This window comes from Rhagoletis pomonella, unplaced genomic scaffold (assembly GCF_013731165.1).
Source record: "Rhagoletis pomonella isolate Grant_MI unplaced genomic scaffold, Rhpom_1.0 Rhpom_scaffold_00005, whole genome shotgun sequence".
Taxonomy (NCBI): domain Eukaryota; kingdom Metazoa; phylum Arthropoda; class Insecta; order Diptera; family Tephritidae; genus Rhagoletis; species Rhagoletis pomonella.
The window spans coordinates 53,627,875-53,650,576 of record NW_023458559.1 but is presented as its reverse complement, the minus strand read 5'-3'; the positions used below and the strand labels follow the sequence as shown (position 1 = coordinate 53,650,576).

Sequence of the window (22,702 nt, the reverse complement as noted above, 5' to 3'; positions counted from 1 at the left end):
TTGAATGCTTCGTATATTTTGAAATTTTGCGGTTCTTGTCGCACGGTGTAATCATTAAAAAACAAGTAAACAGTTTTTATTAAAAAATTTTGTTTGTTGATTTGTATTAAAAGCAAAAATTTTACGATAATTAAATATGAAATAATGTTTGAATACGAATTGTGTTTTTTTTTCTCAAAATCAATTCTGTAGCTGAAAAGTTTTGCATCTCAAGACTTAACTAACTCCTGCAGTTTGTGACTCAGGGCGAAAATTAAAAAAAAAAACATAAAATGTAAAGGCCCCTAAGTCATGCAGACTGCGCCGCTGGTGCGGATGGGCGCGAGCAGGGCAAACGACAACACACTTTACCTGTGCTGCGGCGCTGTCGATTAATATCTGATCAGCTTTAAATACGCTGAAATGAGCTGGAAGACACAACATCGGTATCATCTTCTATGAAAGTACTAAATGCATTTTGTCACTTTTTATTAAAATAGAATAAAATTAGCCAATAGCGAGTATAATTTATTTCTAAATCTATTTATTGCATCTTCGCAACCAAAGTTTAGATACAGTTCATCAAGTTATTTCTAAGCAAATAAGCACAAATTTCCATATTTGTTTATCAACTAAAGATTATTTTAAAACTAGTTGCATACTATAATTTAAAAAAAAAACATGTAAACATTTTTAAGTTAAGGTTTCTAGTTCTCAATAATTTATACAAACTATAGGCTCTTTAATATATACATATGTATGTATGTAAGTAATTATTTGAACAAATCGGCTTCTGAAGGCTTTCTGTCCACTTTCTCAGCTTTATTTCTACTGCAGCGTGCTCTGTGGTGGTGTGAGTGGCGTCCATGTGCCGCTCGACGTAGTTGGGCTGGCGGCTACAGCAGAAGTGGCGGCCACCGATGCACGTTCGTGACTGGGCGGCACAACACTGTCCAGTGTCTCTAACTTTACGGCAACCGATGGCGAGTGGACTTTCAAATTGCTGCATTCCAAAGTGAGAACTGAACTGCCATCGCCGCCGCTGCCGCCTTCACTGCTGGTCTGCTGGGGGGGCGACTTATAGATAGCGGCCTGTGGATCTTCGAGTGATTTAGGAACATCGATGGGTTCAAGCGGATGTGAGGTGTAACTGTTGGTGCATAAGAGAAAGTGATGGAAGGCAGGGTGTGTGGGTGTTTGATGGATGGGTGGGGGATATCAATAAAAACTACATTCAATTAAATTAGTTCGAAGTCGGGACAGTAGCATGTTTTCGAGTGTTTCGAATTTCGCATAGGCAACAGCAACTCTTCCGAAATCGGTATTCGTTCACTTTCAAACAGCAAAACTCGAAACAGATCGAAATTAAAGGAAGTGATTTCCGTTTGCTGTGAACTTACCCCAAATCCGATACCAGCGGTATGTACTCCGGCTGATATCCATATGCTGCGTTCTGATACAATCCATACTCAGCGCCGCCGCCATTGTGCCACGAGGTGCCCGCGTAGCTCAGCGCCGTGGGCGCGTTCAAAACGTTCGTGTACAACTGGTGCGAGGGCGAGGTGGGCGTTGGGTGGTAAACTTGGTGCGTTGGTGGTGCACCATAGGACTGTGTGGGCGTGCTGGTCTGATACATATCAGCTGCATGTGCAGCTGCTGCCGCCGCTGACTGTGCGACATTGTATTGATGCGACGGGTGTGGTGTGAGGTGGTGAATGGTATAGCCTGGCGATGGACTGGTGTAATTCGGCGATCCACCATTTGTCGGCGATGGAGAGTTGTGTGCAGCTGCAAAATATAGAAAAGAATATTAATCACACATTTCATACACGCCACTATGCATCACTCACAAATTGCACGACCAGCGCCGCTGCCGCTGCCGCTGTTGCTGCTTTGGCTTACATTCACCGGCACTGCTGTCGGCGGAACGGCACTAACTGCTGCCGGCGAACTCCAATAACCGCCGTTGCCTTGCCAGCCACCCGCGTATGAGAACATCGATGAACTCGGCTCCACCGGCATGAAGCTGGACTGTGTATAGGAACTGGAAAACCCTGAAAAGGAGCCAACTGGATTTGCGGAGCTGGTCATGCCTACATTGCTGCCGCTAACGCCCAAGTTTGTGGTATGTGCGGATTGTAGGCTTGTCGGAGTGTGTGGCGCTGAAGGTGGCTGCTGCGGTGGCGAAGCGCTGCCAGTGCTGCCGTTCATCACGCCAGAATTACCAGGTCCTGGAGAGCTCGACCCAGGAATGGTTGGAGTCAAACGCGGTCGTGCATAAGGTGAAGAGCGTGCACTATGTGCAGATATGCTGCGACTGCTGAACGTACGTCCATAGCGGTCACAACCCATGCCTAGGGGAGAATTCGCTACCGCCAAGCTTGGTGGCGGTGGTGGAGGCGCTTGTGCAACGCTGGTGTAATGGGTCGGCGGTGGTATTAGCCATCCGTAGGGTGCCTCATGAGAATACAGCGTATCGGGACGCTCCTTTGTGCAATAGGGTGTGTTTTCATTAGAAATGGCGCTATCTTAACAAAAAGTAACAACAGAAAATTACCTTTGCATCCAGAAAGGCTTTCGCAAATGGATTGTATTTGATCTTTAACGATGTGACCTCCTCGTTTTGATAGGCCGTTACAGCAATGAATTGTGTCTCTGGAAATGTATAGGTAACCACATGGCGCTGCTCGGAACCTACACGCACCAAATGCACGCGCGGCTCGTACTTGTGCAGCGAGTTCAGCATAATCTGGCCATTGCCGTTCGTCTTGTTGGTCAGTTTCACCTTCGCAAAAGAAATCGGCTCCTTCATCCAGTGTGCGCCGAAGTTCGGTGATTCCGGGTGCACGTAAATAGGGTTCGCAGGAGGTACTTCCGCCTTGCCACCGGGCACCTGAAGAAAATCCGCATGGCACTGCGTTAATTATGATTTGACGCGCATACATTTAAGAAAGCCAAACTCACCCACTCGCCGTTAACGTACTTCCAACGATGTGAATCCACCTGCACGAACTCCAGCAGTACGGTATACATTGCGGCTGGGTCCAGACCGGAAGTGCTAATCTTAACCACTGGAAACATGCGTCTGTCAAGATGAAAATAAAAAGTGACGCATTAGTGAGAATTGCCCAAAACACATACACACACACGCCGATTTTACAGCTGATTTGTGCTGAAGTCCAAAAGCGCTTGTTTACAAGTACAATGAAACCAGATTTATTTTTAGACTATCTGCTTGTAAAAGCGTGAAGAAAAACATCACACCCCATGCAAAGCGCGCTGGCTATTAATTATGACTATCGTAAAACTATTTTTGTTTTGTCCAACACATAAAAAATGTTCTAATTACAAAACAAAACACCAAACGAACAATAGAAACATCATTGCCAATTACGACGCGGCTTTATGAGGACGCCATAAGTCTGTGTAACGGGTGCACACTGTTGACATTGAAAAACAGTTTAAATGTGCTGCAAAGCCAGTGGTAAACAACTCATCCCATTTAGCACATATATTTGCACACGCGAAGTGCTGAGGCACACAAATGATACCCTGTCCTTTCCACGCCCTCCACCCATTTCTTCTTCGTACTCACCTGCCATTCTTCGTGACGATCATTTCGTTGGTAAGATTCTGAAAGCGTAGCCATAATTCACGGTCATCCAAGCTGACGTGCAGATTTCGCTCCATGCCGGGGCTCCGATTTGCCGCCAACGGCGCCCCAAGATGATTTATGCTGCTGCCCATGCCATGAATAAGACCGCCGCCGCCGCTAATACCGCTGCCTCCCGTAGCGACGCTGTGATGTGTGTGCTGTGCGTGTGGTGAATGTGCGCTCGACGAATGGCTGCCATTGTTGTTGTTGGTGGCGCTGTGGTGTGATAGGCCAACGCTACTGGTATTGTCACCATTTACATTCGTCAAATTGTTGTTGTTGTTGTGGTTGTTGGTGTTGTTGTTATTCGATGTTGTGCCACTCATGCCAGCCGGATCGACGGCGGACAAGATGTGGGAGGTGGTCATGGCGTCTGTGGAAATGAAAAAAGCAAAGTTGTTTATAAAAGTTACAAAGCCATTTTTGTTAGACATAACCAAGAAAATTTGTATAGACCGCACTGTTGAAATACCAGGCAGCCGATGGCACTAAGTTAAGGAAACCAATAGACCTTTTCTAAATACAATTCTAAGTTATAATTAGTAGGAGGAAAAACTGTCATAAAAAACCTTTTTCAATGAATTGGGTTTTTGGCTGTACAGGTTGGGTCCCAGAAACGTGTGATTGTTTGTGTATGGAATGAAAAGGGAGTGGAAGTGTAAAGCTTATCATTATGTTATCATGGAAACCTGTAAATTTTCTTGAAGGAATAAATATACGAGAAATTTTAATAGAAGAAAATTTCTTATGCGTCATTTTATATGATTTTTTCGTTTTTCTTGAGATGAAAATTCAATCAATAAATGGGGTCGTCCCTTCCGAATGTTCCTGGAAACGGACACCGCAAAAAAATCTGTTGACGTTAATGGCAGTTGCAAATGCATTTGAAGGTAAGCAATAACGCATAACTTGGCTAACTTTAGAAATTTCTGGTTCTGGCAAAGAACTCAATACAGCGAGCGCAAAGTGGTTCCACACTTCAAAGAAACGCGTTAAAAAAATTAAATAAAAAATATTTGTTATTTATTTCATGGTTTTTCCTTTTTTACTGAATAAAATGTTAAATAATTTTTTTTTTTTTAAGTTTTACAATAAAAGAAAATGATGCAAAAATTCGAATACTTATAAACTGTGAATTAAATTAGGAGCCTTTTGAAAAACCGTAAATCCTCCTTTTCGGTATATTAACGGAGCACTCCCTCCCAAAACACTCCGGTTAGGTTTTCTTTTGATGATTTAAGGAGTCCTTTTCGCAAAATTAGAGGCGCATATGAGAGTCCGCGCCGAATGTTTGCAAATTATGTGAGGAACTTTTTAAGTGTCTGAAATTACTCATTTAAGAAATCCTAAAGAAACAATTTTAAATATATATCGGGAAGGCACATTTCTCCGACGGATATACTCCTTGAGACTCTTTTTTTGGGAGCCTCGCTAGGAGCATCAGCGCACCGTCCTAATTGTGCACCCTTCGGAATCCGTTGGTTGGCTAAGAGGTGTTCGCAAATAAACCGTTTATTAATATATGTCAATTCGGTTTTGTACTTATAATTTATTTAGTGGTTGGAGAAGTCATGTTTTGCACGAGAAATTAGAAGGGCTCTTACGATTATAATACTTACTTACATATACTTAATATACTTAAATAAACAAATAAACATAATAAAACTCGGGTCGTATTATTGTTGTTTTAACACTTGACAGCTGTTAAATCAACTGTAAATTTCTCTAAAAAAAAGAAAATCTTTCGAAAAATGCTACTGATTAGGTTTTTGAACAATTTTATATCAAATTAATACTTTGACAGTTGACAGCTGTTAAATTGACTGTTAATTTTTCTAAAAATAAGAAAAACAATTTTAAGATACTACTGAAAAAGGTTTTGGACATGCCAGTCACGAATTTTAACTCAAATTAAAAACTTAAGAGTAGTCAGCTATCGAAGGGGTCGTCAATTTGTCTTGAAATAAGGGAAATTTCCCAAAAATTAAACATAATAGTTTTTAAGACTCACATTCAAACTTTTTCGGTTGACAACTGTCATTTTGAGTTGACTAATAAGATATATTTGTTTGGCAAAATTAATTTACTAAAACTAGTTTGAAATTTGTAATAAGCCCACTTAATACACTTAATGTTATTTGGATCATCTGCTAAAGTTGTGAAATAAAAAGAATAAGAATAGCTTTACCACGGTTAATTTATCACAGTTTTTAAATACGCCTTTTTTTGCGTAAAATATTGCCTCTCCGACCACTGTGTGCCGGCTAATTTGTGAGGCCATCAAATCCCTTTTGTCAGCAGCAAATATCAAAATTTTATTATTTTACAACACCTACAAACGTAAAAATCAAATGGAATATCAAAACCAAAATCAAGAATGGATTAGTGGTTTGGAGAATCGCAGGCTGAAGAGAGCTACTTAGGACAAAACACAATTGGGTAAGCAAAAGAGTTAACGGCAACAAATTAAGACGCCAGGTATATTCAGCCAAGGAATATACTGCGACAAAACGAGATGGTGTTAAAAGGTTTGCAATCATACATATTGATAGAATTCGAAATTGATTGAGGCCATCTTAATTTTCGACTTTAACAAATATTACAAAGCAGATGACTTCATTACATCACGATTCATTTATTCACTCGGCGTGGTAGTAAACTTGCTTACCGGCCTATTCATACACACACACACACACACACACACACACACACATATGTGTTCTTAACTAAATATTTCTGAGAACGTTTGTCGGCTTTTGAGTTTTATTACAAGCACTTCAAACCCTTCAAGCCACTGAAATCAAGCTGGGAACCTTAGAAAAAGTTGAACTTCGAAAGCATTGCCGACGGCTGGACGGCTGGACGGCGAGTTGCATGAGACAACAACAACCACATGCCATTGTTTTGATGCTGCGCGTTGAATAGCCACTCAGCTGGCACGTAATAAAAATGAAGCACTCATATTCGGCAAAAAAGGAATACTTCTTCTTGCCACGCATTCAATCAAACACTTACAATCATTTGTGCCGGTCATTTATGATGGCAGTGCAGCACTTGTACCTGCGCGATCAGTTGGCTGCGCTTGTGTTATTGTTATTTTCGTTGTTTTTGTTGTGGTGGGAGTCATGGCTGTATCTTGCTTCTTTTTTTTGGAGGTCTCACCATGGTATCTCATTTCATTTCATTTCATTTTGGTTTTGATACAGCGCCCTCGGCTTGAAGATGCCCAGCGCATGTCGCTCTACTCCGCATACCAAATTGATGTCTAAATCTTTTTCTACTGCATGCATTCTTCTTAAAAGGCATTCTATTCACCGGCTTCTGCAATCGAGCGATGACGAACTGCCTGCAATGCGATGGCTGTCATAAATTAACAAAATGTATTAATAGTTTTGTTTATTTTTATGAACGTATAAATTGGTGCTTTGCCGACATTTTATTGTTGCTTCTGTTATTGTTGTTTTTGGTTGTGGGTGAGTGTTGTGGTTGTTGTTGTTGTTTTATCCGGTCAATTCATTGTGCTGGTTGATTTTATGGCATGCGGAGTTTGTATAGCCACTATGCTTGCCATATATTTTTCGCTTTAATTTTATGACATTATTTTTTCGGTTTCTTAATTTTATTTTCAAACTGAATTGATTTTGATTAAATTGTTGCTTGGCGGCACGACTTCGTATTCAGCTAGGCCAGCCAGTTTGGCAGAAGAAACACTTCATTTGTCTTTTCAAAATGGACCACTTATGGCTAGACAATTTTAGGTTTTTTGGGGTTTTTTATTTTTTATTATTCAATTATCCGCATTTCTTGGAATTTGTGCTAGGCGTTGTTGCAAATCGTGCATTTCAATTTTGTTGTAACTAGTTTGTACTCGAGCAGTGGAGTTCGAGGCAGAAGCAACAGGTTTTAGCCGCATTAAGCGCGCGACAAAATATGGTTGACCAAAGGAAAGACTTAAGCGACAAACCTGTCACTGCCACGCCTTAGCTGTGCATGCGGAACGACCGTTAAAAATTATTCGAAAGTCTGATAATTAAAGTTTGCGTGCTTTATTATTTATTTATGTATTTCTCTATCATTTAAAGCGTGTGATTCAAGTAAAGCCGGAAATCATGACAAAAATAACTATGTTAACAGCCTTATATGCTTTTATTTTCTGTGGTAATGAACACCTTTTAACATGTAAAAATGCTCAAAAAAGCTTTCATACGGCCATTTGTAATAAGCTACGAAAATTAGTTCTTGTGATTCATCTAACTTCATTATTTGCCTTCATTCAACGAGCAAAGCTTTTACGCTAACAGCAAGTACAGAGCAATGGACTTCACAGAGTTCTGGACCAATATTTATTTTTCTCCTTTTTTCTAAAACTGCAGGGATAACATGAAGCATTAAAATAACAAACAAATTGTCTATTTACTGCGACAACAAAACACTGCACACGCACACGCTCACATGCCCATCCGCACATTCAGTCATGCATTAACTAGCCTGGCAACAAGGCAAATACAAATGTTTACTCGCACAGTTGGAAATAGGCACAAAACAAAAGGAAAACAAGAAAACAAAGAAAAAAAAAAACGAAGAAGCAAGAACAAAAACATACATAAATACAATCAAATGTACACAAAAACAACTTCGAATGGAGTACAACTTCGAATAGCAGCGGCCGCCGCCATATTGGTGTGGCAGCTAAGTATCTGCCTTCATACACCCCTATCCACTTACATATTAATGTACATACATATGTACACTTGTGTGAACTTGAGTGCTTGTCATGATCTGCGTTACGTACATAAGTATTTACTTAATGAAACTTTTAATATTTTCTTACTCTGTTTTGCATCCCGTGACGCCCGTGATGCCCGCTGCCGCAGCCTTGCCTCCTCTGCCAATTCGGAATTCGTTTGAACAATTTAAATTTTTAATACAATATTTACACTAAAAATCAAACGAGCGCTCAAAAATCTACAACCAAACATATGTATGTACATATGTATATATGTATGTAAGTTTGTATTTTATGTAAATACACATGCGCTTGCGTATTCGAGTTCATGCTTTTTCGTGGCTAACAAAATGGTTGAAAGCATCTTAGCTGGTGATTTGCTGGCTTTCGAGCAGTTTTTTTATTTGGCGTTTGAAGTGCCCATAACAAATTGAAATTTATTTGATGTTCATTACACATAGAGTACAGTGTGTTACTGTAGAAATTTTCCTCACATGATCCTGACTATTGTACTGTTTGTGAGCCACTATTGAATAAGCAATTTTTTTGTTCACATAATTACTTTTTTTTTTGGACTTCCGATCGAGATTTTCTGATAGAACTTTGCGTAAATATATATTCAGGAAGCCAAAGGTTCTGCTTGAAAATAAAAAGATCGATTCAAACAATTTAGATTCAAAACAAATGACTTCAAGTGCGCACAAGTATTCAGCAACTAATCTAAATAAGTTACTTAAGCTATTCAGATCGATTACAAGAGCTTTCTTGTAGTATCGGAGATTACTTAAAAAACTTCGTGATCTTCTAAAGGGCTTTTGGAACAGAGTGTCCAGATTTGGCTATTTCGCGCCAATTTGGTGTTTTTTTTTTTGATATTTGCGCGTAAAAATTTAGGAAATCGTCATTGGCGAGGTTTTGGCGATTTTTTCCCTTGAAATAAATTTTATTCCAATTGTAAAAATATACAAAACTTAATTTTCCACGAAAACTTTATAGAAGAGGCTAATGAACTGCATGATAAACATGTCTTAAGAAGCATATAAAAAGACTGTCGAAAATATTTAATCACCCTAATCGAAGGACTTTTGAGACGATTACCTAGTCAATTAAATACTTTCGAAAAAGCTTTGATTTTGTCACCAGAAATGTGTGTGAATCACAAGAGGGCGAGTTTCATTCACTATTTAACTTTGAAGGAAAGAAAAGCAGCGGAACCTGAATATTTAAATATTTTAACTTTCCCATGGATTAACTTTTCTCAGATCCATTCCATCCGACTCTGAAGAATTTTGGATAATTGCTTACGGAGTGAGAACCGCAACAGGCAATAGAATGTTTGGAAATATAAGTAAATTCATATTATTATACTTGCCGCACTCACATGCTTTGTTGAGCGCGTTTTTTCCGTAATGAATTTAACAAAAACTAAGATTCGAAATAGGATGAGGTTGGAAAGCCTTAATTCAATAGTTCGAATAAAGTGTTATATGAAGACTAATAGTTTCTGCTGCAACACGTTTCCAATATCAAACAGTATGTTATCAAGGTTGAATAGCTCAATATATGACAACAACAGAAATGTAAATCATTCAGACAGGTGACAGACAATCAGGTGATTTTAAAAAATTTGAAGAAATAGCTGATCTGGCCTTTATAGGTTTCTATTTTATTTTTAGCGCCGAGCGCTTAAAAGCGGATTGTGCGATTAATTAATTAATATGAGTTATAATAAATTTAATAATTGCGCAGTCCTTTTGAAAAATGTTTTGAAACAAATATTTTTAAAAAGTATGCGTATTTTTAAAGAAAATTGTTGGTACATCACGATTATATAAGTGATTTTTGTTATTTATTTTTACCCTCTGAAGGTATTATATTCGTTTTTGGTTTTAAAATTTATATTATAAAAAAAAACTCATTTTTAAATTAAAAGATTTGTCAAATCGATTTCATGAATTTTATTTAAAAAAATTTGGCAATTTTTGGCGATTTTTTTTTTCAGAAATTGCGCTTTTTTTAACAATCTAGACACCCTGTTTTGGAACGATAAAGGCAAAGTTGGCTCACTTTAAACGAAAAGCTGGCAGCCGGAGAGGCACTCAGTCATGTCTTTGATAGATTCTCTAGTGATACCATGTGGTTCGATTGTTTTAATTTTTCGGTTTAATATAGAGCTAATTATGTGCTATAAAAGGGTCTAAAAAATATAAAAGAAAACAAGTGTTTTTCGTTGTTTGTATCTTATTGAAACGTTTACTGTTTACTATTACGACGTATAAAACCAAGTACTGAGTATGCTTTCGCAATTACGTAGTTAACATGGTTGTTAAATGGAAGCTTCGAGTCGAATATAACCCCAAGCTCTTTAATCAAAATCTTCGCAAACATCATCTCAAAGCATTTATTTATGATTAAAGATAGACGAGATTTCAGACACCAAAAATGGAGAGCGCCAATATCACATTGAAGCCTAACCTCATCAAATGAATCTTTGATTATAGCGTATACCCTGAGATCGTCTGTATGGAGTAATTTATAAAAAGGAAAAAAATAGAGGACCTAACCCACTTCCGTGCGGCACCCCAGAGGAGGCCACGAAAGATTCAGGATACACACCACAACGTCTGTTGGCTAAGTAAGATTTTATCCATTCCAAAAAGCAGGAATGAAAACCTAGGCAGGCAAGTTTTTCTACTAGTATTCTATGAGGGACTTTGTCAGAGGCTTTCGGGAAGTCCTTGCATTTGTACATACATATGCCTACAGTTTAGGGATGTCAATTTTCGGGGTTTTGTCGATCCCGGGATTTTCGGGCAGTTTTATTAAAACGGCGTAAAGCGCAACCAGTTGTCGGACTTCAAAAAAAATTTGTGTGGTGGAATCTAGAAAAAAATGTGGTAGATTTCAAAGAAATGTGGTAGATCTCAGGTTCTGGATCAAACTTTGTACACAAATTTAAAAATTCTGCAAAGTTCCACCTAAATTGCAAACATTTTAATTAGAATCTACAAAAAAAGATTTAATTTTAATATAATAAAGTACAAGATTGAAGTTGCTAAAAATTGCGTTGAGTTTTGGCAATTTTTCCTTGACAGTGTAAAGAAACTGCTTTGTATCAAGATATTCCATACCAAGATATTTTTCAAACATATTTTGAGAGATTACTGTAACCTTGCGGAGTGCTGTTAGGTTTTCTTTCTATCACATCACGATGTAGCTAACACAAATGTGGCACTTTCCAGAAACCTCTACTTGGGATTTGGCGGTTTTGACAATTCTCAAGTAAAAGTAAACAACGCCTTAGAAACATTAGATGCACTGAAATTTGCTAATACTTGCACAAAAAACGCCGATTTTTTTAACATTTTCGCAATTAATTTTTTTACAAATCATATATTTTGCAATTCAACACAATAAAACCCCGTTTCCTCTCGAAAAATTTATTACTGAGAAAACTATTTTAGTTTATTTTATCCTCCCATTCGGCTTTGCTGTAAGTATTTAGTAGGGCTGATGATTTCACCCGGGTAATGAGCTACCCGGGTACCCGGGTAGCGGGTGAAGCCCTACCCGGGTATTGAATTACCCGGGTAGCCCGGGTACCCGGGTATTTTATAACCCGGGTAGACCCGGGTAGACCGGGTACCCGGGCAGTATGGTAATTACCCGGGTACCCGGGCACCCGAAAAAATGTGGAGAGGTGAAAATTAAACGCATTTACGATCATATAACGCAAACGAACGTACATAGGGGAAATCTATAAGAATCTTCCGTACCATATGGGGAAATATTATAATATACAACACATACATTGCACTTGACAAATCCGTCATTCATCACACAAGCGTACTTCCAAACCCAGCTTGTTTTAGGCATGTCTAAAATATTAATATTTACGAAGTTGGTAATGCACGTACAGATATCGGATCGGTAACAAATAAAATTATTGAGACACACCCACCTGCGAATCTAAACGATGACCGACAGTTGAGGCAATTTTTGTGTTGGAATGAAAAAAATTTTAAAATTTCTTCCACAATTATTTCACAACAATACGTTCATCAACCTACTTCTCGTATTAAGGAAACTTCATTAAATAATTGTGATTTTAAAAGCTTTAAATATTATGAGAAAAGAAACTATAATTTGAACAAGCTGATACAATAAAAGTACAAAATCTTTAGGTGAATGAATAGCATAAGGCTTTGTTACCTTACTTTTTGTACCAGAAGTGGCCTACCACAGGGTTTAGTTCTTATATAATTCCCAATGAGAACGTTCTCGTCAGTTTTGTTCTCATTTTGGTTTTGGTTTTGACGCGTTCTTGGGAACAAAACTACGACAATGGCATTTAGTTTCGATCATACATTTCGTTCTCAGTCCCTGTTTTAAAATATTAATATTTAATATTCTTTAAAATATACATACATACATACATATGTACACATGCATGTATGTATATGCATTTACAAAAATTAGAAGTTTGAATTTAAGTACAGAAACTAATGTTTTAATTTACTTTTCTTGTCTCCGTCTACTCAGGCAAGCGGTTAGGTGTACATAGTCGCGTACACTCTAGACATAAAAAAAATAATTATAAAAAAAAATTTTCTCACTGAAAAAATATTTATCCTCACCAAAAAGATTATACAAGAAGCTTTATGTCGCATTACCCGGGTGTTTTTCGTTTAACCGGCACCAACATATGTATATTACCCGGGTACCCGGGCAAATCGGGTAATACCCGACTACCCGGGTAATAAAAGCCCCGGGTAATACCCGGGTAATCGGGTACCCGGGTACCCGGGCATTACCCGAATTACCCGGGCACCCGGGTAATACCCGGGTAACCGGGTACCCGGGTATCATCAGCCCTACTATTTAGTGTTGGACAATTTTTGCTCTTAAAATTAAGAAAACTATGTCTATCACAAATAAAACTACTCAAAAACGCGAATATGTGGTAGATTTCAGACCTTGTGTGGTAGATGTGGTAGATGCACAAAAAAGTGGCAGATCTACCACAATGTGGTAGAAGTCCGATCACTGAGCGCAACCAATGTTGCAAAAAATGCTTGTTTTGCCCTTGAGACGGGATATTTGTGATAAAAATTTAATTGGCTAACAAAAAAAAAATTGTTTCCAGCAATCCCGGGATTTAAATCGACTAATCCCGGGATATTCGGGACCTCAAAAAGACCGGGATCCCGGGATCCCGAAATCCCTAATACAGTCCACCTGGAATCCAACAGAAAACGCCTTTATGCAGCCCAGAAAAAACCCATGATGATTATGACAAATAAAAGACTTATGGCCAGTTTCACGAAAGCAATTTAAGTGGAAAATAATTGTTTTGCTTGAATTTAATATGAAAACTGACATAAAAAGAAATCATTTTTCACTTAAATTGCTTTCGTCAAACCGGCGGTTATTAGTAAAGTAAAGTTGATCTTTTACTACACACTCGAACAGTTGAGAGCTTAGAGATGGACCTTTAGTTCCTAAAATCGTTTTTCTTGCCACTTTTTAGAATAGGAGTTTTCATTTTTATGATTGATTTCCACCAAACTTTAAATGCAGTTTGTGCCGTTTGAAAAACGGACATTACAACTCGAAAGGGGTAATTCCACTTATTAAGTAGAAGCAAATGAAAGGAAAAAAGCAAAACTTAAGAAAAAAAATTGCCGATCACCCCATGTTGGAATTATTCGAACTTCTCTGAGCTCTTAACTGCAGTTAGGCCTTTGGTGGAAATAGGCTATTATTTTCATCGTTTCGAGTTTTAAAGTGATGCGAAAAATATTTATCACGCAGGTTTTTAAACAAAAAAACCGCAAAGCTTTTACGCCAAACTTTTAATTCCGAAAGAGCGAGTCCAAGGCATATTAAACCAGGTAGAACTGATTTTGACATTTCTCTCTTTTGAACACGGAGTAGCGGAGTAGATTGTTTTGAAAACGTGATTTGGTTACATTTTTTAATGTTAAGAAATAAGCGATTCTTAAAACACCACAAAAATAATCTATCCAGACCAGCTTGAAGTAGAAGCGCGTCATTATTAGATCTAATAACTGAGTACACTTTTAAATCATCTGCGTATAAGAGATTCTTAAATATAGTAAAGCACTACCCGATATCTTTAATAAATAGATACATATGTACATATACAAAAATGATAAGGAGCAGGAACTACGAGTGTTGCATTATGTGGAAAGTTGCGAAGTTAGAAGGCTTGATTGCCTGAAGCACACCTAATTTCAGAACAGAGTAAGAGTAGTTTCTTACAAAATTATGCACACACACGCAGCGTCAGGACCTAGATTTACACTGATATATGTACATACGTATGTAGAAGAAAACATTAAATCGTTTTTTTTATAAGTGCGAATGTTTTTTAGAAGTAAATATTTAAATAAGAAACTAATCACGCAAAAACATTGGGCGAATAGAAACAAAAAAATGTTTAAAACAATTTCATAAAACAGGTATTCTTTTCTGTCCATATGTATGTATGAATATGTGCATATAAGATGCGAATGCAGCTAAAATTCTTTGAAGGTAATATTGAAGTAATCCTTAAAATTAGTATACATATACCCATATGTATGTATTTATGCTGATGCATTTCCATGGTGAAATTATAAGCAGGTGCAGTAATAATAAAGCATGCTAGCTTTGTTCTTCTGACATGCGGCTATCTTATACAAATTTTTAAAGGCAAATTTTCAAATTAATAGATAGGGTCAAATCTTTTATCTCGCTATTATTACTACACCTGATATAATTTCACCATGATGAGTTTCAATTGATGCTAATTTATAGCAAACATAGCACTCGAACCTCATAGGGTTAATTTGTTTGTTTACAGTTTTTTGTCATTATAACTAGCTACAAGAGAGTTCGAGCTAGTTGTCACTTCTACCTTATTAAATATGCCTTGAGCGAGTCCAGAAAAATCTATGAGAAACAACCAAACAAGCAGCGCGGAGTTTAGAGCATAAATAAAAATTATTGCCCAATGAGCGTTCCCAGTTTATCAACGATTAAACCTACTGAGTGATGGAAGCTAGATAAGCAAATGAGACAGAATGCTCTTTTATGAGGAGTAATATTTTGGGTGGCATGGAAGCGTGAGGTAGTAAATATAGAGGCCAAAACACTGAGTTATATTAAAGATAAATTAAGTTGAACAGCGCCCTTTCTTTTTTAGCTCACATAAGAGAAAATCAAAATTGATCGCACTTGAGTTGTAGTAAGGAGGAAGATGGAATTAATATTCCTCAGTGAGTAATTTTTGCGATCTCTGTCTTAAAATACAATACTCAAAAAATAAATAAAGAGAGGTTTTAAAAAAAGGAAATTAAAGCTAAGTATTAGGGCTATCTAATACAAACCCGTGGACCAAAAAAAAAACAATTTGAAAATTTGTTTTCGCGCTATCAGTCAGGATTACATTACAAATTATTTTAAAAGACTTCTACTTATCGAACCCTGGGGGTCCGCCTGGATCACTTTGGGAATGACCGATATCAAGGAATGAGTTAGGTTTTTTAAATGTATTCATTTATAGCCGTTGCTGGTCATCTCGACTCCGTAAATCCCTTCATGGAAACACTACACTTTCTGTATTATCAGATAAAGGCATATATATTCCATGACCAGTGATCCTTGCATTGCGGCAAGAAACGATTCCTTTCATTTACACTTTCCAGTCTTTTGTATTATTTACAACTTCGCCCTACTCTTCTGATGTGGGCCATGATTAATCTGACCAACCGTACTTCTTTCGGAAGTACAGTACTTCAATTTTAGCTCTTTTACTTCGTACTTCGCAGTATAGTGAAATGTACTTCTTTGCAAAATTTTGTACTTCAGGTTCTGTACTTCTCCGATATTTTGGCGCAAAAAAATCGTTCAAACATTTCAAGTCGCTGGGGACCCATGAATATAATACCTGCGTAGCTGCTAAGGGCTGAGGAAGTGTCGTGCAATTGGTTGGCTCTTATTTATGCGAACTGCGTGAGGACCGGGTACATCCCCAAGGCTTGGAGGGTAGTCTGTGTTGCGTTCGTCCCGAATGCCAAAAAAAGGCTTTTATGTGTCCCCTAAAGATTTTAGACCTATTAGTCTGGGTGCGTTTTTGCTAAAAACGCTAGAGAGACTGATAGGCCTGGGTATAATGAACGCGACCTCGACATGCTTATGGCAAGGAAAATTCGGTGGATACCGCCCTGCACACATTAGTAAAGTGGTTAGAGGAAACCTTTACGTATAAAGATTATGCAGGGGGCGTGCAATAATGTCATTTTTTGAAGCAATAGTCTAGTCTATTCATAATCTGGAAGTTGAAACCAACCGAATAAGGCTTATCTACAGCTTCGTGACAGAACTGTCGCGGCGGAGTCGGGGAGCGCCTGCACTCAGCGCAGAGTCAATGGGGGCACTCGGAAAGGTGGTGTTCTCTATCGACTGCTCTGGATTGCGGTTGTAAACGATCTTTAGATCTCTAGAGGAACTGGAAAAAGTTGGCTGTCGGGTGGACGATTTCTAGACACCCTTTTTGATCTGGATCAAGGTTACTTGAACCAAGTAACTAAGTGGGTGATCAACGACGGTCTCGCAGTATATCCCAACAAATCGGAACTGGTCTTGTTTACCAGGAAGTACAAGATACCCGTTGTAGCCCTTTCCTCGACTACTTAGGCTTGATCCTGTATAGGAAGCTGTCGTGAATGTCTAACATTGAGGAAAGGGTAAGAAAGGCGTCGGTTGCCTTCACTGCTGTAGGGGACCTATCGGTAAAAGGTGAGGTCTCTCGCCCAAAGTAAGTCATTGGCTCTATGAAACCATAGTTAAGCCTGTGTTTTATCTGTTGTATGGAGCACTTGTCTGATAGACCTCACTAGAGAAGGCTACACTTGTAAAACCACTGAAGTTTTTACAGCGGATTTCCCTAATCTGAATTAGTGGAGCATTAGGAGGTGTGCTTCGCTTAACGTCATGTTGAACACGGCGCCTGCAGAAATTACAAACCGAATTGTCGCAGCACGAACCGCTACTATGCTTAGGAAAACCGAGTGGTAACACTGTAGAGTTCTGGAGGGCTTTGACTTTGACCCTTAACACATAGATTACAGCGCCTCCGAAATGGCTCCCAGAAACTCCTTCTCTACCCACATTCCCAATATTCCATCAAAGGAGGATTGGTAAGGTGGAGTTACTATAAGAAGGGAGCGGTAAACTTCTTTACGGAAGCATCAAAACTTGGAGGCAGGTTTGTAGAAGGTCTCTTCTCTGTCAGAAACTCTCCACTAAAACTATGTTCAAGCTTCCGGACTTCTGCAACGTCCTTCAGGCGGAAATAGCTGATATCAAGGAAGCGGTAAGTCACTGATAAAGGGTGTGATGGTGCGTTTGAAATCGGTAAAGGAATGTCGGATCTCCTTATCGCGTCGGAGTACTTGTTAATAAGGCTAGTTTAGGTGCCGGATCACAGTGACATCGCCGAAAACTGCGTAGCTGATGACTTGGCGTTGGAAAGGCCCCCTTAAAATGTTATATCCAGATAAGGAACAACTTGGGACGCTTCTATCCTCCTGCAGTCCACTCCTGGATGGCTGGATCTAGTGTTAGCTCGGCAGGCGCTAGACCAACACGCATAATTCGGACTCTCGATAATGAAATTGCATACTTTACTAAATACCTAATAAAATGGACAAAAGAAAGCGATGCTCCTTTTGTGACATACATATGTGAAAAGAAAATGTTTCTCTGCTGCTGCAAATGTTTTACAGGGTACTTTAAAATACTTTTTGGAGCGAAACACACGAGGTGGTCACCCTTTAAAGGTGCCGGAAAATACGTTACCTCTCAAGGAATAGTGATGGGGGTTCTGACAGGCGTTTCGCCTACAAAATTGAGGGTCGGCGATGTTAATTTCCAAGTTCGTGTCTTAAGTCTTTCGTTTGATCTCAGGCACTCCTTCAAACGAAAATTTAAAGCTACATATATCTAAAAAAATATAAGATTTATTATCACTTAAGGAATAGTGCCGTAGTTATTTCTGTGAAAATTAAAAAAAAAAATCTAGTCCGTAATATTTCTAATTTGTCATCTAAGGGCTTTTCATTAATAATGAAGAACATGTTTATACACTATCTTACAAGTAAACAAGAAAGTTCATGCACATTCCTGAGCCTAAAGTATTTTAGCAAAGCAACTTGAAAAAAAGTGTTTGCTGAACCTAGTAGGGGTCGCGTTTTTTAAATTGTTCAGTGACAAATACATACACACATATGTATATTCATTCGGCAATAAAATTTTTTTATATAATTCTATTGGAATAAATCGATATATTTCCTAGGCAAATGTTAATGATTATTGGTGAGCTTTAATTTTGATTATGTATGTATCTATTGCAAATATGTAAAACTTTTTAAAAAGCACAATATTCCGATTGCTGCTTATTTAAAGTTGTATTACCCTTCATTGATTTCGACTTCGTGCAACACGTGTATGCCAAAATAAAATTTTTCAAATTCTTTAATGATATTTTAATTTAATTAACACTTGCAATTTGTGAGCTAAAAACGCACTAATCAATCTTGGTTGTTTTTGCCGAATTTATTAATTTTTACATTAAAAAAGACGTTTAGATATTTCAAACAAATTTCTCTTTTAAGTTGCATTGCGATTTCGGGATCGCTGTTACCAAGTGAATATTATAATAATTATATTTGGTGTGCGAACCTCGGTTGCCAGAGAGCCACACATAAATCGAATGATGCATCCATTAAAGGAAAATAATAATTGGCAGAGAGGCGCGTCCAAAACACCTGTCATAATTACTCAAATTCTGCCACACTTCTATGCTATAATTATTAACTATAATAATTCTTTAACTCATTTGTGTCACTTGTTTGCTCTTATCATTGTTATGATTATCAGCTTATCAGACGATTTTTTGTTATTTCACGTGCTGTGATATTTCGTATTTATTTAGTTATTTCTGTTGGTATGTGAATTAAACGAAATTGTCAAATTTCACACTTTCATATGCGATTAACCACAGCGCGCATGCCTCTGTCACTACCGTCTGACGGCGGGATACTTCCGCACACAGCTGGGCCTTGCACACGCATTCTACTGCTGCTCATTTCAGTCGTGGCAGCTGACTTAAATTTGTATTTGGCTACAGACAGCGTGCCTCCTCACCGCCTTGAAATTCCAATTAGCCATTATGCTTCGAAAATATGCGCCTCGCCATCGACAATCGCCAATCGCCAGAATTTGTAGCGCCCACACACTGTTGATGAATCACATACGCAAGCGCATTGAAGTATGTATGGATGTGTATATGTAATTATTGAAAAGGAGTTTAACACCAGCATGCCAAAACTGTCACCAGTAGCAGTATTACAATTATATTTTATTTTCTTGTTGGCCGCAGCTGACAAATCATATATTCCATAAAGCTATAACCGGGCAGGGAAGCAGAAAAGACGAATTGAATCGAATGTTTTAAATTTTCTGCAAATTCTTAACTTTCCGCCCAACACTACGCTCGTTTTATAGTCAATGAACCCCGTTGACTATCCCAAACCAGCCCCTCACTGATAGTTACTAAAACTTTGTACAAACTGCAATTAATTAGTATCCATTTGTCAAGTATATACGCGCGCGTTCGCACTATCTTTGTGGTCGACAATCTAGAGGCAGCCGCATAACCCCTCGGCCAAAATGACGTCTCCGCGCAGAGAGGCGAATCCCTTTAACACTTACTGGTGATTTTGGCTGCTGCTAGGCGCACGTAAATACTATACATATGTATGTATATATATTTATTGTTGTAACATGTGTTTCGCGTGTTTTTTTTCTGCCTGCCCTGCCTTATTTAATAGGATAATTTTCACATTGGTAGTAATTGTTTCGACTGGCTGCGTAAAGCGAACTTGGCCTTTCTTCCTCGGTGCCTCGCACTTTTTATTAACGTGTTATAATTTGTTTTCGCCTTTGTCTGCTTTTATTGGCTCTTTCATTGAATGTTGGCTTTGTTGTTTGCAGTTTTGTCCACTTGATTAGTGTCGGCTTATTAAAATACCATTTTTTGTCATTTAACATTCATTTTTGTTTGCTTTTATTTGTGACAGGTTAGCAAATCTTTATGCCTTTGCTAATTTGCGTGTGAAATTCCCAAACCATAAACATTTCATTGGCAAGTTTATTATGCCGTTTTGTTAGATACTCAGACATTTTTGTTGCTAGTTTTTGATTTACTAACACGAGAGATGCAAGAGATTTTTACCAGATCGAATGATAACAAGTGAAAAGGGATAATTTAAGAGAAATTTTCCCTACAGAAATAGCCATAGATTTAGTAGAGGATACTTAGTTTTACATACATGCATATGTATCATTAAAATCTTTTTGTTTCGCTTCAATTCTTAAATAATTAAAAGCTCACAACTGAAAGTTCAAAGAGCTCAACTTAGATATGCAGGTAAGAATCGTTGCCGCAAGTGTGCCGCAATAGTCTGTATTGGATCGTCACTATATTGCATAACATACGGTGGTATACTGCGCTTACGGTCTACAAATTTTATGACAGAAATTACTTTTTCTGACTACGTATTCCCCGCGGCGCACAGTGTATTAGTTGCGAGTATCGATGGACAAAATCGTAAATCTCTCGATAGGAATAAGATAAAATTTTGGAAAAACATTAATTCAAAAGCTGACAAAACGGCCTACAAGGCAAAAATAATGCTATTATAGAATCATTAGATTCAACCCCCAAAAAATTTCGTTGAAAAATTTGCTTTCGAATAAAATCAATACTTTGCTGGCTAAATCTAAAAACACATTTGGGGTTTTGATTTTATGGAATTTTCTTTTCGATTTTCAAACGAGAAATTCAAATTTGTTGTCAAAAGTTGACTAAAAAATCTTTGGCGTGCTCATTTTTTAAATTGCAAGGTTGCATCTAAATTTTCAATATTTTAATTAGATTTTCCAGAATTTTTATGAGTATCCAGTTTTAAAGCTCATTCAATTCTACAAACTAAAGTCCAAATTTTTAAGTTGCTGTGTTGCATTTTTTCAAAGAAAAAGTTCGAATATACTCAGTATGGAAGGAAGTGCGTTAAAAAGTAATTGCCAAAAATCAACGCAATTTGTTATCAACTTAAAGCTTTAACTTTATTATACTAGAGTTTGAGGGGCTACAAAGCAAAAGTTCTGAATTAAAATTTTATTATAAAGTCGAAAATTTAAACGCAACTCTGTAATTTGAAAAATGGGTATCTAAGAGATTTTTTAGTAAACTTTTGACAACAAATTTGAATTCTTCGGTTGAAAATCTAATAGAAAAGTCCATAAAATCAAAAACCAGAATTTTTTGTTCGACCTAGCCAGCAAAGTATTAATTTTTCGGAAATTCATTTTTCAGCGATTATATAATGCCACTATCTTTACCTTGTAGGCCATTATTTCAGCTTTCAGACCCATATTTTTGTCTTATTCCTATCAGAAGATTTGCGATTGAGTGGCGGGGACAAAAACGAACAGTGAGATTTTTCTTACCAAAAAATCCGTGTACGTGTAAACACCTATGAGAATTCTCAGACCAATATGGCGGAACTCTCAAGGTATTTACTCTCATCATTTACGAGCACCTTTACATGGCTAAGAATATTCCAGTGCTGAGAACGTATGAGAACTCCACGGCAAGAACGAATACCCACTCTCATTACTTGTTAGACGGTGAGAATGAGAGTGAATTCCTATTCTCAAGGTTTTTACTCTCATCGTCTATAAGCACCTTAAGGCTTTTGCGACTATCTGGAGTACGTGAAAATAGCGAGCATGCGTAGAGAAATGCATGTATAATAATTATTATTATTATGGACCCTATGCACCGCGGCCTCTAAAGTGGTCTATTGTTCGTGACCCTCTACCCTATATGGGAAGGCTTTTGATATAACCTAGTGCTTTCAAGGGCGTTTTGTTCCATATTTCAAATAGATTAAGCGTAGCACCATCCAAGTGTGCTACTCTGCGCCTGGCAAGAGCATCACCATTCACAAAGAATGTGTTCCACGTCCAACTGACAAAAGCGACAGACATTTTTTTTTTCAAAAATATTCATTAAACTGCGGTGATAATGAAGAGAACAGTGTCCCTTCTGCCTAAATTAAGCAACTTCGTTGGAGATTCTTTTGGAGGACGGATAAATATTTGGCCTGTCTCTGCCCTCGTCATTCCATCCAGTGTCTGTTGAACATTTTTCCACCCAGATATTTATGATTCTCTTTATGTGTTCTTTGTAGAGCCCACAAAAGGGT

The 22,702-nt window shown here is 37.9% G+C and overlaps 2 protein-coding genes across 2 annotated transcripts in view; one reads left to right on the top strand and one right to left on the bottom strand.

The window, feature by feature from the left end:
• Positions 1 to 506, top strand: part of LOC118739227 (cationic amino acid transporter 2-like) — a 33,946-nt gene extending 33,440 nt beyond the window's left edge. Inside the window, exon 10 of the mRNA XM_036470428.1 lies at positions 193 to 506. The gene's annotated coding sequence lies outside the window, so the exon portion shown is untranslated. The remainder of the gene's footprint in view (positions 1 to 192) is intronic.
• On the bottom strand, positions 465 to 4,002 carry LOC118739228 (T-related protein-like). The gene is made up of 6 exons (XM_036470429.1): positions 3,575 to 4,002; positions 2,944 to 3,064; positions 2,537 to 2,872; positions 1,830 to 2,466; positions 1,380 to 1,767; positions 465 to 1,129 (listed from the first exon to the last, which is right to left on the bottom strand). The coding sequence occupies exons 1-6, from the start codon at positions 4,000 to 4,002 to the stop codon at positions 808 to 810; spliced, it is 2,232 nt and encodes a 743-aa protein (XP_036326322.1). The 3' UTR covers positions 465 to 807.
• Between the last annotated feature and the right edge of the window lie 18,700 nt (positions 4,003 to 22,702).

Coding starts and splice junctions, on each gene's coding strand:
- LOC118739228 (XM_036470429.1), bottom strand. CDS start 4,002: ATGACCACCTCCCACATCTTGTCCGCCGTCGATCCGGCTGGCATGAGT. Junction 2,873..2,943: donor AGTACGTTAACGGCGAGTGG/GTGAGTTTGGCT, acceptor GATTTTCTTCAG/GTGCCCGGTGGCAAGGCGGA. Junction 1,768..1,829: donor CGGCGCTGGTCGTGCAATTT/GTGAGTGATGCA, acceptor TATATTTTGCAG/CTGCACACAACTCTCCATCG.